The sequence below is a fragment of the Pristis pectinata genome, chromosome 17, assembly GCF_009764475.1.
Source record: "Pristis pectinata isolate sPriPec2 chromosome 17, sPriPec2.1.pri, whole genome shotgun sequence".
Taxonomy (NCBI): Eukaryota; Metazoa; Chordata; class Chondrichthyes; order Rhinopristiformes; family Pristidae; genus Pristis; species Pristis pectinata.
In genome coordinates, this window is record NC_067421.1 from 34,682,016 (window position 1) to 34,697,967 (window position 15,952).

General features: G+C 44.8%; 1 protein-coding gene across 1 annotated transcript in view; it reads left to right on the top strand.

Moving 5' to 3' along the window:
- Positions 1-15,952, top strand: part of myo1ha (myosin IHa) — an 81,299-nt gene that overhangs the window by 9,638 nt on the left and 55,709 nt on the right. The window contains exons 3-7 of the mRNA XM_052031981.1: positions 609-724; positions 3,417-3,615; positions 7,305-7,385; positions 12,754-12,933; positions 14,931-15,029. Coding sequence (XP_051887941.1) covers positions 609-724; positions 3,417-3,615; positions 7,305-7,385; positions 12,754-12,933; positions 14,931-15,029 — 675 coding nt within the window. The remainder of the gene's footprint in view (positions 1-608; positions 725-3,416; positions 3,616-7,304; positions 7,386-12,753; positions 12,934-14,930; positions 15,030-15,952) is intronic.

Here is a 15,952-nt window from a genome sequence, read left to right on the forward strand (position 1 = left end):
CCAGAGTGCCCAAGGTCAAGAGCAGATGCGCCATGGGGGTCACACCTCAGGCAGATGGGTCCCCTGGAGGAGTCTCAGACACACGTGTTTGGGTTCTGGCCTGATCGAGATCTGGCCCACTCTGGCCTAATTGATCCTAATGGGATCGAGGCAAGCATCCTGGAACTTTGAATGGGTCCGGTTGCTCGGGGGATCAGGACAACACCTAGGTTGGGGTTCCTGAACAAAACCCAAGGGGAGGATAAGGCTGACATTTCCACCATATCATTGAGTTGCCCTCCACTGACCCTACACAGTCAGAGGGCAGCACAACCCAGAGTCAACATCGGACTCACGGCTCAAGAAAACTCAGCACTGTAGAGTCTACCTCGAGCTAGGTCTCTGGTATATTGTCCGGTACTGATTATAGGATAGTTCATTGATACTCAACTATATTGTTAACCAGTATTTATAAAGCAGCTTAAACACGGTGAAATATCTCCAAGAGTGTTGTCATTTAATCTGATTTAAAACTTTGAAAAAGACTGAAATATTAACACATCAATAAATATTTGTTCAAAGCGTTTCACATTGACCTTCCTTTACATGGAACCTCTTTTATTCTTCAGACATATATCGGCACTCTGCTGGTGTCTGTGAATCCATACAAGGAGCTGGATATATACACCCCCAAAAAGAAGGAGCTCTACCAAGGAGTGAATTTCTTTGAACTCCCACCTCATATGTGAGTTGTAGGATTGTACATGATTTTCTTTCTCCTTCTTTTCATCCTTCCCGCCACAACTTCCATTGGAGGGTGAGACTTTTAACCACCACCCTCTTTTTCCCTTCACATTTCATAACCATTTGCAGTGTTATTCAGAGTGTTAGAGCAGAACTCTTTTCATTGGAATATTGGGGGCTGATGGTGGAGGGATACAGAGTCAAAGTAATTGACAGAACATGAAGAGGTTTTTAAACTCAGCAAGTTATTACCCAGAACATGCTGCCTGAATAGTGTAAGAAACAGATTTAATTGCAATTTTCAACTTGGATAAACACTTACAAAGGAATAAACTCACAGGGCTAAAGGGAAGGAGTAGTGGATCGATGAGTCACATTTTGAAGAGTCCCCGCAAAATCCTCCTCTAATCTCTGATTCAATGAATCTCCAGTTTTCATCGACTGAGATTCATCCATTGCTCCCAAACCAATCCCATTACCTCATCTTATGAGGACAGGTTGAGTGAGCTAGGGCTCTTCTCTTTGGAAAGTAGGAAGATGAGAGGTGACTTGATAGAGGTGTACAAGATGATAAGAGGCATAGATCGAGTAGACAGTCAGAGACTTTTTCCCAGGGCGAAAATGGCTAACATGAGGGGACATCATTTTAAGGTGATTGGAGGAAGGTATAAGGGGGATGTCAGAGGTAAGCTTTTTGCACCGAGAGGGGTGGGTGCGTGGAACGCACTGCCGGCAGAGGTTGTGGGGGCAGATACATTAGGGACATTTAAGAGACTCTGAGATAGCCCCACGAATGAAAGAGAAATGGAGGAGTATGAGGGAGGGAAGGGTTAAATAGATCTTGAGCAGGATAAAATGTCAGCACAACATTGTGGGCCGAAGGGCCTGTACTGTGCTGTAGTGTTCTATGTTTTATGTTCTATTACCTCCGCCTTCATCTGATTGGTCATGTAATCCACCTGACTTTGTGCCTCCTTTTCCCTGGCTCTGAGTTTGCTTAAAACCTGCTCACCTCAAATATCATGAATGGTCATTGACTGTGGACATTGCTTGGGCTTCCCTCTCCATAGGATTTATGGGTCTGCTAAGTGTTTTGTGGCATTTTCTGATTTTCCCTATTCACAGTATTATCCTCTGGCCTCCCTTCCTGTCTCATCCTGAGATCAGCAACCTCTCCAAACGAGCCAAGAATTTTTCAACTCCCCTTTGCTTTCCCTGTGGAGATGTGACTGGCCATGGTTTGTTGCATCACTGTGGAACTTGGGATGGGTGGTGATGGGTGGGGAATGTGCTTGAGGAACGCCACTGATGACACTGTTAGTATCTCAAAGGTGGGCTCAACCAATGGACCACTAGGACACCGAGCACTGTGGCTGAGTCTTTGTCTAACTTCCACACATACCACAGGGCTGTCGCCAAAAACTCTGTGGGGATTACTTCTTTTCTGGAAATACAGAACTTATCCATAACCCAGGTTGAAACTACAACCAAGATTGGGGCCTGGTATTCCTGCTGCTCTGTGGAATGGTGTATCAGAGCATCAATGTGCTCCATGGCTGCCCTGCTCCATACTGAAACACAGAGGAATGGGAGACCATTCAGCCCCAAGCTTAATATTCAACTAGGTCTTGGCTTGACTCCATGCACCCACCATGGTCCCATAATCTCTTAATACCTGTGCTTTTCAAAATAGAACCACAGCATCAAAACCTCTGGTCCAAATCCACCAGTTTAAGTCACTCAACCAGGTTACTTTCCCAATTGAAGAAACCTCTAAACATATTCCTTCACTTTGCCCAGAAAAAATGGACTGTTTGTCTACAGTGAAGGTTCTGGAAGCAACTTCACCAGGGTTGACCCTGAGCCCCACAGAGCCAGAAGGGTAGATGGGGGGTGGGGTGAGTGATGGATTCTGTTTACTAAGGTAAACGTTATCAGATTCACCAGGTTTGCTGCTTCTAGTATGATTGCTAGGATTGTTGAATGTCTGAGGTTTCACTGGAGGCAGTAATTAAAGATCGCCTTTGCTTGGTTGTTGATATTGCTGGCATGTACCTTGCCACACATAAAGTCCTGTTAGATGTGCTGATGTACTGCCCAGTCTGGGTTAATTGCCTGATCCCTTGATCACCGGGACTGTGGAAGACTCTGAAAATCGTTTCACTCTCCCCTTGACATCTGGGACATATGAAGTGTTCCTGATCGCCATCTGTGCTGGCATGTTGGGTTCAGTTGGGATTTCCTCTCCATCATCATGTTTAATGGTCACATGAGCAATAGGTTACAAGTGGCCTTTGCAGTATCCATCGGCTAATACCTCAGCATGAACTGGTTCTTTCAGCATAGTGCAGGAGGCACAAATCTAAAGAAAAATAATTGGATTGTGGTCACCCGCATTACAAGAATTTGGCCTTCACTAATTGCCCTTAAGGAAACAGTGATGGGTCTTCATGCACAGCTACAGTCTGTGCAGTGGGAGAGTCCCCTCATCGTCCATGGGCGTTTAGGGACTTGCATACTTTCAAGCCAATGATGATGAAGGAGTGGTGTTATTTATCCCCGTCGGGATGGCGTGTGAGTTTGGGAAGAGCTTGGCGGTGATGGTGTTCCCATGCATTTTCTAGATGGTGGAGGTCATAGGTTTGGGTGATACAATGACTCGTTTTCACCTTTTGTTATCTGTTCCCCTTCAGCTATGCAATCGCAGACAATGCCTATCGGGTGATGTGCACGGAGTACAACAACCATTTCATCCTGATCTCTGGAGAGAGCGGAGCAGGGAAGACTGAGGCCTCGAAGAAAATCCTAGAGTTCTATGCCAAGACCTGCCAGACCACAGAACAGCTGCAGGTGGTGCGAGACCGTCTCCTACTGTCTAACCCCGTACTGGAGGTGAGTGCAGAATGGAATGATAATGTAATAATACTTGGTGCCTCTGTCCATAGTGTTGGTCTTGTTGAGAAACTCACAGGAAGTGCATTATATAGGGACAATGCTAGAAAACTCTGATCTTACTGATGAAATGTTAACCTTTCCCTTTCTGTAATCTTACTTCAGAAATTTTTGATGCTATTTCAGAAAAGAGCAAGTAAACTCCTCCCAGTCTCTTGGGCAATATTTACCCTTCATCCCTGAAACAAAGTATTTGGTCATGAAAAACACGATGATTTTGGAGGAACTAAGTGGGCCAGGCAGCATCTGTGGAGAAAAGCAGGCGGTCAACCTTTTGGGTCAGGACCCTCCTTCAGGACTCTCTTCGACGGGAGCTTTGTGAGTCCCTCTCTCACTGCTCCACCTCTGTGACCTCTCTTCGTCAAGTATTTGGTCATGTATTGGGAATAGCTACGTTGGCACAACATTGTGGGCTGAAGGGCCTGTTCTGTGCTGTACTGTTCTGTGTTCTCTGTTTCTCATCACTTGCTGGGCACAAAATGGCCACCACATTTCCTATATCATAGCTGGACCTACATATCCAATCCTATTTAATTAGGGTTAAAATACTTCGGAAGATTCTGAGCCATGAACTACAACAAGTATTTTTAAACAGAATATTTCTTCACACTTTTTGCTCTGGAGCCTTTATGTCAGAACTTTAAACAAATAGTACTTCCTTTGAATTCCATGACAACAATGAACCCCAGTGATTCTTTTAATGCTTTTAAATCACTTGCTGAAACAAAATGCCGATTTTAATCATTTCAATTATTTGCCCAGATCTCTTTGTTCTTCCTCTTCATTCAAATTATTTTATCCTCAAAAGGTGTAGGCTGTGTTTCTGTTTTGCCAGCAAAAGTAAGTCACATTAAATTTATCCATGTTGAAGACTATTCAGCATTTAACCGCACCGCTTTCAAGTTTACTTTATATTCCAATGCATTCTACCTCAGTGTTGGGTACTTCCTCCAGCTCCCCCTCCCCCCCCCCAAGTTTGGTATCAGCTGTAAAATTAACCTTTCATTTGCTGAATCCATTACGTATTTAGCCCTGCCTACTGGGTGCAGCACTATGTAGTGCAGTTAGTAGGGTGCCAGCCCTTTCACTTCTGATTAAACATCTTCACTATTGCTAAGGAGTTGGTTACGTGCAAACTAATAGTTTCGAAATACATCTCCAGCCCAGCAAGTCAGACTATATGAATATAAAGAGAAAAACTGAGCCAAAATAAGGACAGGCAGAAATGACCAGTTCTGATACAGAGAGAGATAAAGAGTAAGGTACCTAAAATTGCAGGTCGAACCTGCTGGCCGTGTCCCAGAGCTCTGCCATTAGCAACACACAATACAAGGAAACACAGTCTGATTCTAACTGCTACATTAATCCATTTGGTTTTAGCATATCTCAGATATTCTCTTTGTTCTACTCATCTCTGCCCCACTTTCTCTGATACTGAAAACTAACTTGTTTTCTCTTTCAGCAACAAACAAGATGCTGGAGGAACTCAGCGGGTCAGGCAGCATCCGTGGAGGGGAATGGTTAGCTGACTTTTCGGGTCGAGACCCTTCATCTGGACTGGAGGGTCATCAGTCCGGCTGAAGGGTCTCGACCCGAAACATCGACTGTCCACTTCCCTCCACAGATGCTGCCAGGCCCGCTGAGTTCCTCCAACGTCTTGTTTGTTGCTCCAGATTCCAGCATCTGCAGTCTCTTCTGTCTCCTTGTTTTCCTTCCCAGTTGTGATGAGGGGTCTCAACCCTGAAATATTAACAGCCTCTCTTTCCACAGATACTGCCTCTTCTGAGTGTTTCCAGCTCTTACTGTTTCTTCCCCAGATTTCCAATATTGAAGGAACATTGGATCAGCCATGATCCTGTTGAAGGGCAGAACAAGCTCATGGGACAGGATGGCCTACTGATTTTATGGTCTTATGGCCTTATGAGCACTAGAAGTGTCTTATCTACACAGCTACAGACCAACAGTGCAAGGGCTGGGAAGTGGGATTAGTCTAGCTGTTTTATTTTGGCTGGCAGAGACAAACTGGGTGAAAGGCCCCATTCTGTGCTGTAGATTTCCATAATTCTTTATGTCTGTTACTTGTGATCAGACCAGCCCAGAATTAAACCTCTTTTGTACGGGAAGGTAAAGAACAAAAGCAGGAATTAGGCACTTGACCCTCGTGTCTGTTCCACCATTCAATGTGATCATTTACCTCGAGGGCTCGTTCTTAACTGCAGAGAGTTGTGGACACAGCTCAGCACATCACAGGAACCAGTCTCCCCTCCGTGGACTCTGTCTACACTTCTCATTGCCTCGGTAAAGCAGCCAACATAATCAAAGACCCCACCCACCCCGGACATTCTCTCTTTCCCCCCCTCCCATCGGGCAGAAGGTACAAAAACCTGAAAGCATGTACCACCAGGCTCAAGGACAGCTTCTATCCCGCTGTTATAAGACTATTGAACAGTTCCCTAGTACGATAAGATGGACTCTTGACCTCACAGTCTACCTCGTTTGGCCTTGAACCTTATTGTCTGCCTGCACTGCACTTTCTCTGTAACTGTAACACCATATTCTGCATTCTGTTATTGCTTTTCCCTTGTACTACCTTGACGTACTGATTTGATGAAATAATCTGTATGGATGGCTTGCAAAACAAAGTTTTTCACTGTACCTCGGTACCTGTGACAATAATAGACCAATTTACCAAATTTAATTTTGTACTGACCCCATATCCTTTCATTCTCTTAATAAATAAAAACCTTTGCTGTTTCGTTATATGATTAGAGATTTTCCCAGTCATTATAGTGTGAGGGTATCCATTTTATCCAAGGGCAATTTAGAAAAACCCTGTTTTTTATACACATGAAGGTGAAGAATATCCTGGAAGTTAGGTTATTTCCTTTTTTGACCTCCAGTATGAAGCATTTTCAGTTCAGATGGAGGTTGACACAACAGAGAGAAGCATTCTCTACCATGCTCTGATGACCATGCCTGCAGAACCAATCTCAAAACAGCACTTGCAGTGCATCTGTACAACATTTCCCTCACAAACTCTCCTCGTATCTGAGTGAGAATGGCAATTTATGATCAAACTTAGATTGACGGCACTGTGTTCACAAGTAAATTGGAGACTATTATGTTCTCCATGTCACCTGTGACTGTCCATTATCAGTCTCGTTCTAAATTTCCACAGTGGACATCAGTCAGTCTGCAGTTCAGTATTGAATGAGACATGTTACTGATGTTTTCTTAACACTTCAGAAAATAAACGTCTATTTCCTCAAAGACGACAGGTTGTAAATTGAGAGGGAATCTTTTTACCACTTGAGAGCTGTCCTTACAATTTAAGGCAGCTTTCTCAGCAGCCTCATGACCCTGTAACCCGGAGAGCAACTTCTCTCTGAAGTGACAAGGTCCTTCAACAAATCATCAGGAATTGGACCTGTCCTGCTCCTAACTCCAGCAACCTTTTGTATTGAGTTCACCTGAGCCCCTACTGCTACCAATTACTAAAAGATAAACTCTGGAGGAACATTGTCTTCAAGAAGGGGAACAAGCTGCATCCCCGGTCCTAATCCCAATAAATGTGTTTATTCAATAACATTTTCCAATAACTTGTATTCATTCTCTGTGTCTTATTTCAGGCTTTTGGGAATGCCAAGACCCTCAAGAATGATAATTCCAGCCGGTTTGGGAAGTACATGGACATCCAATTCAGCTATACGGTACAAGCCTGATATTTTTCAAATTCCTATCTCATGCAGAGAGGGCCAATGACCACTGATGGCAAGAATTAAGGAGAAGATGGGGATGAAAAATCAAGGAACAACAATGAGTTATTGTTAACTTTATACTTGGCCTCCCAGAAGGACAGCCATGGTTTGGAGATGATGGGAAAGCATGAGATGGAGTATGGGAAATTTGATGAGCCTTGTTTCCAAAGTGAGAAGGTGCATGGTCTAAAGTTAGACGTGACATACATTTTTTGTCAGAGTCATGAACATCTAGCACTCCCAGGGAGCTCCTATTGTCCTATCAAGAAATCCCTAGATTTAGCACACCTAACTCACCTCCATAATGTTTCTCTGGTTATGAATGTCGGAGATTAGATGTAGAGTGAATTTCCACTGTGTCAACATTCAGCACCACCAGAGTATGTGTGGGTTCAGAGAGAAGCTCCATCCACACTGCCCCATTAGTACACTGTCCAGGTCAGCTACATTACCACACAGCCCCTCGATGTGAACCAAAAATGGGGTTTGTCAAAAGTGATCAATTTAACTGGGTGATCAACCTAGAAAAAAATGAAATAATTGCATTTGTATTGCCTGCAGAAACCTCTGTGGAGATACTTTTACCAATAGGAGTACGGAGGTGGTGCAGTGGTTAAGTTACCAGACTAGTAATCAAGAGGCCTGGACTAGTAATCCAGAGACCGAATTCAAATCGCACTACAGCAGTGGTGTGTTAAAATTAAGTTATCAGGAACTGGTGGTGGTGGGGTAGAGGAGAAGGGGTGGAGGCAGGGAGAAAGATTAGCTAGTCTTAGTAATGAAGACCACAATATTCTTAGAAACCCACCTGGTTCACTAATGTCCTTCAGGGAAGGAAACCTGGGCTACTCTGATAGCACCTCCCCTTCTAGGACGGCTACCACTAGGAAGGACAAGGGCAGTAGCCGCAGGGGAACGCCACCACCTACAGATTCCCGTTGGAGTTGCACACCAGCATGACCAACAATATATCACCGGCACTTCCTCGTCCCTGGGTCTAAACCCTCGATCCCACAACACCATAGGAGCATTTCCGCCTGGAGGACGGCCGTAGGTGAAGTTGACGGCTCACTGCCACCTCAAGGGCAATTGGGGATGAGCAATAAATGCTGGCCTTGCCGGTTCTGCCAAGATCCCAAAAATGATTAAAAAGCAGAAAAATTCCAGTGTAAATTCAGGTCTTATAAGTTTTACAATAGATTTACAAGCACTCACTGTTGGAATGCTCATTCCACAGCCAACCCTATGGCTTACTATGATCTGTCAAATTGTCTTTATGTTCCCCAGAAATATTTTTGGCTTGTGGTTCAATGTGACCTGGAGAACTGATTTATTAATATTAAAATCCTTGGCTTATTGCCGTTAACTTCGGCCAAGGCTGTTCTAACGTTTAGACCCTATTCACATTATATTATTCCATTGTCCTGTAGACTAGTCAAGGAGTATTTTGTTGCAGTTCACAATGAAATATTTAGAGTGAAATGAATTGTGTCAAATTCCAAGACTATTTACAGTGAAGTAATTCAAGACTGAATGGAGGCATTGTTTGATGTTGGAAAGCACTACTGGTATGCTGTGAAACAGTCAGAGCTCAGATACCAATCAGGACCATGTTTGAAAGACAGTTAATTTGGAGAAATGAAATGTTGGACATTGGGACCATAATAAATTAATCAGCTTCCTGAATGGTAAGGTGATCAAGCTTGTGAGACATGATAAGCTTGGAAGATGCTTGTTTTCTTGGGATGGCGCAGTGGCACAGCTAGCAGAACTGCTGCCTCACAGCTCCAACGACCCGGGTTCAGTCCTAACCTCAGGAGCTGTCTGTGTGGAGTTTGCACATTCTCCCTGTGACTGGGTGAATTTCCCTCAGATGCTCAAGAATTTCCCAAGGACGTGCGGGTTGGTAGGTTAACAGGTAAATTGCCCCTTGTGTGTAGGTGAGTGGTAGAATCTGGGGGGAGTTGTTAGAAATGTGGGGGGAATTTAAAAAATGGGATTAGGTGGGTGAGTGTTTGATGGTCAGTCTTTACTCAACAACCTACCACGGGAAAGTACACTGAGGCACTTCACGGAGGCCTAATTTGGTGGACAGGAAAATGTCCTACAAAAGATGAAAGGAAGACTTGCTTTTATATAGCACCTTTCATGATAATGGGGCTTCACAAATAAATGTTTTTATAGTTATTGTTGTAATGTAGGAAAGCATGGAAGCCCAATGTGCAAACATTAAGCTAACCAAAACAGTAACATGGTAATTACCAGATAATCAATCTGTCCCTCTGCCACTGATTGAGGGGCCATCACACCAGGGGAAACCCTTCCTTGTAATGATGCAGAGAAATCTTTCCCTTCCTGAGAGGGGACCTGAGATCTTGAACTCTCTCTGCATTTGTCCAATAATGTCAGTCCCAACAGAGAATCAGAATCAGGTTTATTATCACTGATTAATATGTCGTGAAATTTGTTTTTTGTGGCAGCAGTACAGTGCAAGACATAAAATTACTATAAATTACAAAATAAATAAATAGTGCAAAAGAAAGGAATAACAGATTAGAGTTCATGGGTTCATGGACCATTCAGAAATCTGATGGTGGAGGGGAAGAAGCTGTTCCTAAATCATTGAGTTTGGGTCCTCAGGTTCCTGTACCTCCTCGCCAATGGTAGTAACGGTAGTTCCGGATGGTGAGAGTCCTTTAATGATGGATGCCGCCTCTTGAAGATATCATTAATGGCGGGGAGGGTTGTGCCCGTGATTGAGCTGGCTGAGTCTACAACACTCTGCAGCCTCTTGTGATCCTCTGCACTGGAGCCTCCACACCAGGCTGTGATGTAACTAGTCAAAATGCTCTCCACCATACATCTATAGAAATTTGCAAGAGCCTTTGAGTGACATACCCAATCTCCTCAAACTCCTAATTGGAGCCTAAGTGCTAGGTGGAGCCTTAGCATTCCCATTGCAGCAGAATGAGCTTCCCATGTTCTGGAACATGGAGACAGAACATAGACACAGAGTCACACAGCACAGAAACAGGCCTCTTGGCCCACTGAATCCACGCTGACCATTAAGTACCCACTTGCACTAATCTTACACCAATCCCATTTTATTTCGCCCCACATTCCCAACAACTCCCTCCAGATTCTACCACTTACTGACACCAAGACCTCGCTTGGCTGACTGTAAGAGGGGCCCTCCCCCATCAGATCCTCCTGCATGGTCAGAGTCTCACTGCCCTCAAGATGGCTGCATTGGTGAGGAGATAATCACCCAACTGTGGGGTGGTGTTCAATCACCTAATTGTGGGGGCAGATACATTAGGGACATTTAAGAGACTCTTAGACAGACACATGAATGATAGAGAAATGGGGGCTATGTAGGAGGGAAGGGTTAGATAGATCTTAGAGCAGGATAAAATGTTGGCACAACATTGTGGGCTGAAGGGCCTGTTCTGTGCTGTAGTGTTCTATGTTCTATGTTCTACACACTAGGGGCAATTTACAGTGGCAATTAACCTATCAACGCTCACGTCCTTGGGATGTAGGAGGAAACTGGAGTTTCTGGAGGAAACCCAATGTTCAAGCTCTACACAGACAGCACCGGAGGTCAGGATTGAACCCAGGTCACTGGAGGTATGAGGCAGCGGTTCTACTCGCTGTGTTACTCTACCACCATAAATAGCCCACGTACTTGCCTGCACTACCAGCCAGGACTATGCCTTCGCCTTGAAAACAAGGGCAAAGAAAAATTACTGTAGAAAGTAGGAAAGGAAATAAAATGGAAGCAAAATAAAGAACGTTGCTCACTTCCAATTCGACTCACCATAAATAATGTTCAGTTTGTATTAAGCCATTCAATGGAAGAATACTTACAGAAACGGAGAGATATAATGTGTTGCTTCAAGAAGGGAGTCACAGCATTTGAACCACTTCTTGAGGAGTTGGTATTGGTTGTTAATACTTCTGTACTGCATTTTATTATGGTTCAATAGAGCTCCAGTCATTGTATAAATGTGCCACTAACTAACGCTGCACGGAAGCCAACTAATTCCAGCTCAAGGCCCAAGCCAATTGTTCTCTGATCTTAAAGGTGGCTAAGTCCACAATGCGGTAGGCTAGCCTCCTGATTTGAGGTACAGCAACACCCCATGATGTTCTTCATGAATTACCAAACCTAACCATTCCCTAAAGATGCAAAGCCCAAACAAATGAAACAACTAATGCAATGGAGACCCAAAGCACCATGTTTTAAAATGTTCTTTTCATTGACCTTATAGAGCTGTATAAAATCATGAGGGGCATAGATAAGGTGAATGCACTCAGTCTCTTTCCCAGGGAATCAAAAACCAGAGGGCACAGGTTTAAGGTGAGAGGGGAAAAATTTAAAAAGACCTGAGGGGAAAGATCTTGACACAGAGGGTGATGCGTAGATGGAACGAGCTGCCAGAGAAAGTTGTTGAGGCAGGTACAATAACCACATTTAAAAGTCACTTGGACAGGTACGTGGATAGAAAAGTTTTAGGGGGATTTGGGCTAAACATGGGTAAGTGGGACTACTTAGATGGGCATCTTGGTCAGCATGGATGAGTTGAGCCAAAGGGCCTGTTTCTGTACTGTATTAATCTATAACCCCATCCATTCCTTCCCAATGGCTATGTTCTCCCAATTCTGGCCCCTTGTGCCTCTGGATTTTACTGATTCCACAACCAGTGGCCACACCTTCAGGTCCTGAGGGACTAAGCTCTGGAGTCCTCTCCCTGAACTTCTCGGCTTTCAACATCCCTCAAGGCAGAGTTTCTTCGAACAATCTGCTCTAAGATCTCATTAAAAGGGTTGGTGTCAAATTCTGTTTGAGAACACTTCTGTGAAGTAACATTTGATATTTCAAAGGCACTATATAAATGCAATTGTTTTTGGGTCTGTGATGTTTAACATTAAACTCTTAATTTCATACACATAAGATAAGATAAGATCTCTTTATTAGTCACATGTATGTCGAAACACACAATGAAATGCATCTTTTGCGTAGAGTGTTCTGGGGGCAGCCCGCAAGTGTCGCCGCACTTCTGGCGTCAACATAGCATGCCCACAACTCTCTAACCCGTACATCTTTGAAATGTGGGAGGAAACCGGAGCACCTAGAGGAAACCCACGCAGACACGGGAAGAACGTATAAACTCCTTACAGACAGCGGCCGGAATTGATCCCGGGTCGCTGGCGCTGTAATAGCATTACGCTAACCGCTACACTACCGTGCCTGGGGCTCCATCCCCTTTTTATCTGCGTATTCACAACACAACCTCTAAACAATACTCTCTTCCAGGGAGCTCCGGTTGGAGGTCACATCCTGAGTTATCTCCTGGAGAAGTCAAGAGTGGCTCACCAGAATCATGGAGAGCGCAACTTTCACATCTTCTACCAGCTGCTGGAAGGAGGGGAGGACGAGCTGCTTCGCTGGTTGGGTCTGGATCGTAACCCACTGCTGTACCACTACCTTATCCAGGTAAGAAACACAGCATTAGCTGCTGCACTACCTTGACCAGACAAGTGGGACTCGGTTAGATGGGCATCTTGGCCGGCATGGTCGTGTTGGACCGAAGGGCCTGTTTCTATGCTGGAGCTTCCCGGCATCAAGTCGGCTTGTTTGTGCTCGTCCTAGATGGAGTTAACGTCACACCCAACCTGCTCCAAGAAGACCCTCTACCCCTTCCTGCCAACACCTTCCACATTCATGGAATTACCCAGCAATGCATGAGGCCATTCAACCCCTTATGTTTGTGCCAGCTCTTTCAAAGACCTCTTGAGTTCATCCCCGCTCTTCAATCTTTGCATTTTAAACGACATATCCAATACTCTTTGAAGGAACCAATATCTCTACTTCCTTTCAGGCACTCCAAAAACAAAATATTGCAGATGATGCAACTCTGAAATATAAAAAACATTGCTGGAATTGAAGATCATTTTGGGCAGTGCCTCCTATATCATGGCAGCCCGTTGTGTGGAGAAGATCCTCTCTTCTCCCCCTGGTATCACCGCCCTCTGAATAGAGATCATTTTGAGAGTGTAATGGGTTTCTCATTAGTTGGTTGAAGTCGCTGTCACATATTTCATTCCATCAGTATCAGTAAAACCAAACATCTGGTGTAACATCAAGCGGCGGCTGTACTTTCACACCCAGTTACCGCTAAAGAGCAAATACAGACTTCATCCTTGAACAAGGATCCTTCCTGCTCTCGATGACTCATCGAAGGCAATTGGCTGAAACCTTCAGAGTCAAAGGTCCAACCTTTAAAACGCAGACCAAAAAACTGCAGACGCAGGGAACATGAAATAAAAAGAAAAGATGCTGGAAACACTCAGCAGGTCAGGCTGCATCTGTGGGAAGAGAAACAGAGTTAATCTTCCAGGTCAAAGGATGCATTCTGAAGAAAGGTCCTTGGCCTGAAACACAAACTTTGTTTCTCTTCCCATAAATGCTGCCTGACCTGCTTAGTCCTTTCAACATTTTCTCTTTTTATTTCAAATAAAGATCTGTGAATCAGAGGAAGACACTTGAAACCCTGACAAGGTAGAACGTTCCTACTGTGTGTTTGCACGTTAACACTAGACTCCTGGGATAGACAGTCTATTCTGAGCTTTGTCAGGGGAAGAGATTACCAGGTGGACAGAGAACAAAATTCAAGGATGTGCGTGAACCTCCTTGAAGAAATGCAACAGCCCCGCTGACCTCTGGGAATTTTTGCTCCATGACTGCTCAAAGTGGAGAAGACACATTGAGAACCTTGGTGTGTGCATCAGGAGACCCAGTGTAAGCAGTGGATGGTGCAGACCACCTCACAGACAACCCACATGACCACCTTGTCAGCCACTCCTCCCCCATCCTTTATTCCATGGTCCACTGCCCTCTCCTACCGGATTCCTCCTTCTTCAGCCCTTGGCCTCTTCTACCTGTCACCTCTCAGCGATTTACATCTTCTCCCCCTCCCCCACCCACCTACCTTCCCCCTCTCACCTGGACTCGCCTATCACCTGAACTCACCTCTCCCCTGCCTGCGTGTTCTCCTCCCCCTCCCCCCACCTTCTTATTCTGGCTTCTGCCCCCTTCCTTTCCAGTCCTGATGAAGGGTCTCGACCCGAAACGTCGACTGTTTATTTCCCTCCATGGAGGCTGCCTGACCTGCTGAGTTCCTCCAGCACTCTGTGTGTGTTGCTCCAGATTCCAGCATCTGCAGAATCTCGTGTGTCTCCGCATGTGCAAGAGTCTGTGGTTCCCATATTGATCTCACTAGTTGCTCCAAAACACAGAAAACCAGAGTGGAAGTAAGTCATCCTTGATTCTGAGAGACTGCCCAACAAGAAGAAATTCGTCAGTACTTAAACGTTTCACCTTTACAGGTCCGAGCCTTCAGCTTCAAGTTGATCTGCAGTTTCCAATAATTACTGTCTTGATTTTGCAACGTTTTCTGTCACAAACATTTTCTTTTTGCTGTCTCTCAATAGGGTGAATGTGCCAAAGTGAGCTCCATCAATGACAAAAGTGGGTGGAACACCGTTCAAAAAGCATTGTCTGTGATTGATTTTACCAACAGCGACATTGATGTGAGTGTTTTTCATTCATTCTCCAGCTGTGGGCATTGCTGATGGGCTTTCAATTCCCCACCATACTTGTTGTTAATTGGAAGGCATTGGATGGCGCTCCCAAAGATGGTCTCTGAGGAGATTTCATTCTGATGGCAGGGTAGTGTGTGGCTTGGAGGTGATGGTACTGGTATTGGTATTGGTATTGGTTTATTATTGTCACTTGTACCGAGGTACCGTGAAAAGCTTGTCTTGCATATCGTTCATACAGATCAATTCATTACACAGTGCATTGAGGTAGTACAGGGTAAAAACAATCACAGAATACAGAGTAAAGTGTCACAGCTACAGGGAAGTGCATTGCAGGTAGACAATAAGATGCAAGGTCAAATGAGGTAGATTGTGAGGTCAAGAGTTCATCTCATTGTATAAGGGATCCGTTCAATAGTCTTATCACCGTGGGATAGAAGCTGTCCTTGAGCCTGGTGGTACGTGCCCTCAGGCTCCCTTATCTTCTGCCTGATGGGAGAGGGGAGAAGAGAGAATGACCCGGGTGGGTGGGGTCTTTGATTATGTTGGCTGCTTCACCAAGGCAGTGAGAGGTATAGACAGAGTCCATGGAGGGGAGGTTGGTTTCTGTGATGCACTGAGCTGTGTCTACAACTCCCTGCAGTTTCTTGTGGTCTCATGCAGAGTAGTTTCCATACCAAGCCGTGATGCATCCAGATAGGATGTTTTCTATGGCACATTGATAAAAGTTGGTGTGTGTCAAAGGGGACATGCTAAATTTCTTTAGCCTCCTGAGGAAGTAGAGGCACTGGTGAGCTTTCTTGGTCGTGGTGTCTATGTGGTTGGACCAGAACAGGCTATTGGTGATGTTCACTCCTAGGGACTTGAAGCTCTCAATCCTCTCGACCTCAGCACCATTGATGTAAACGGGTGCA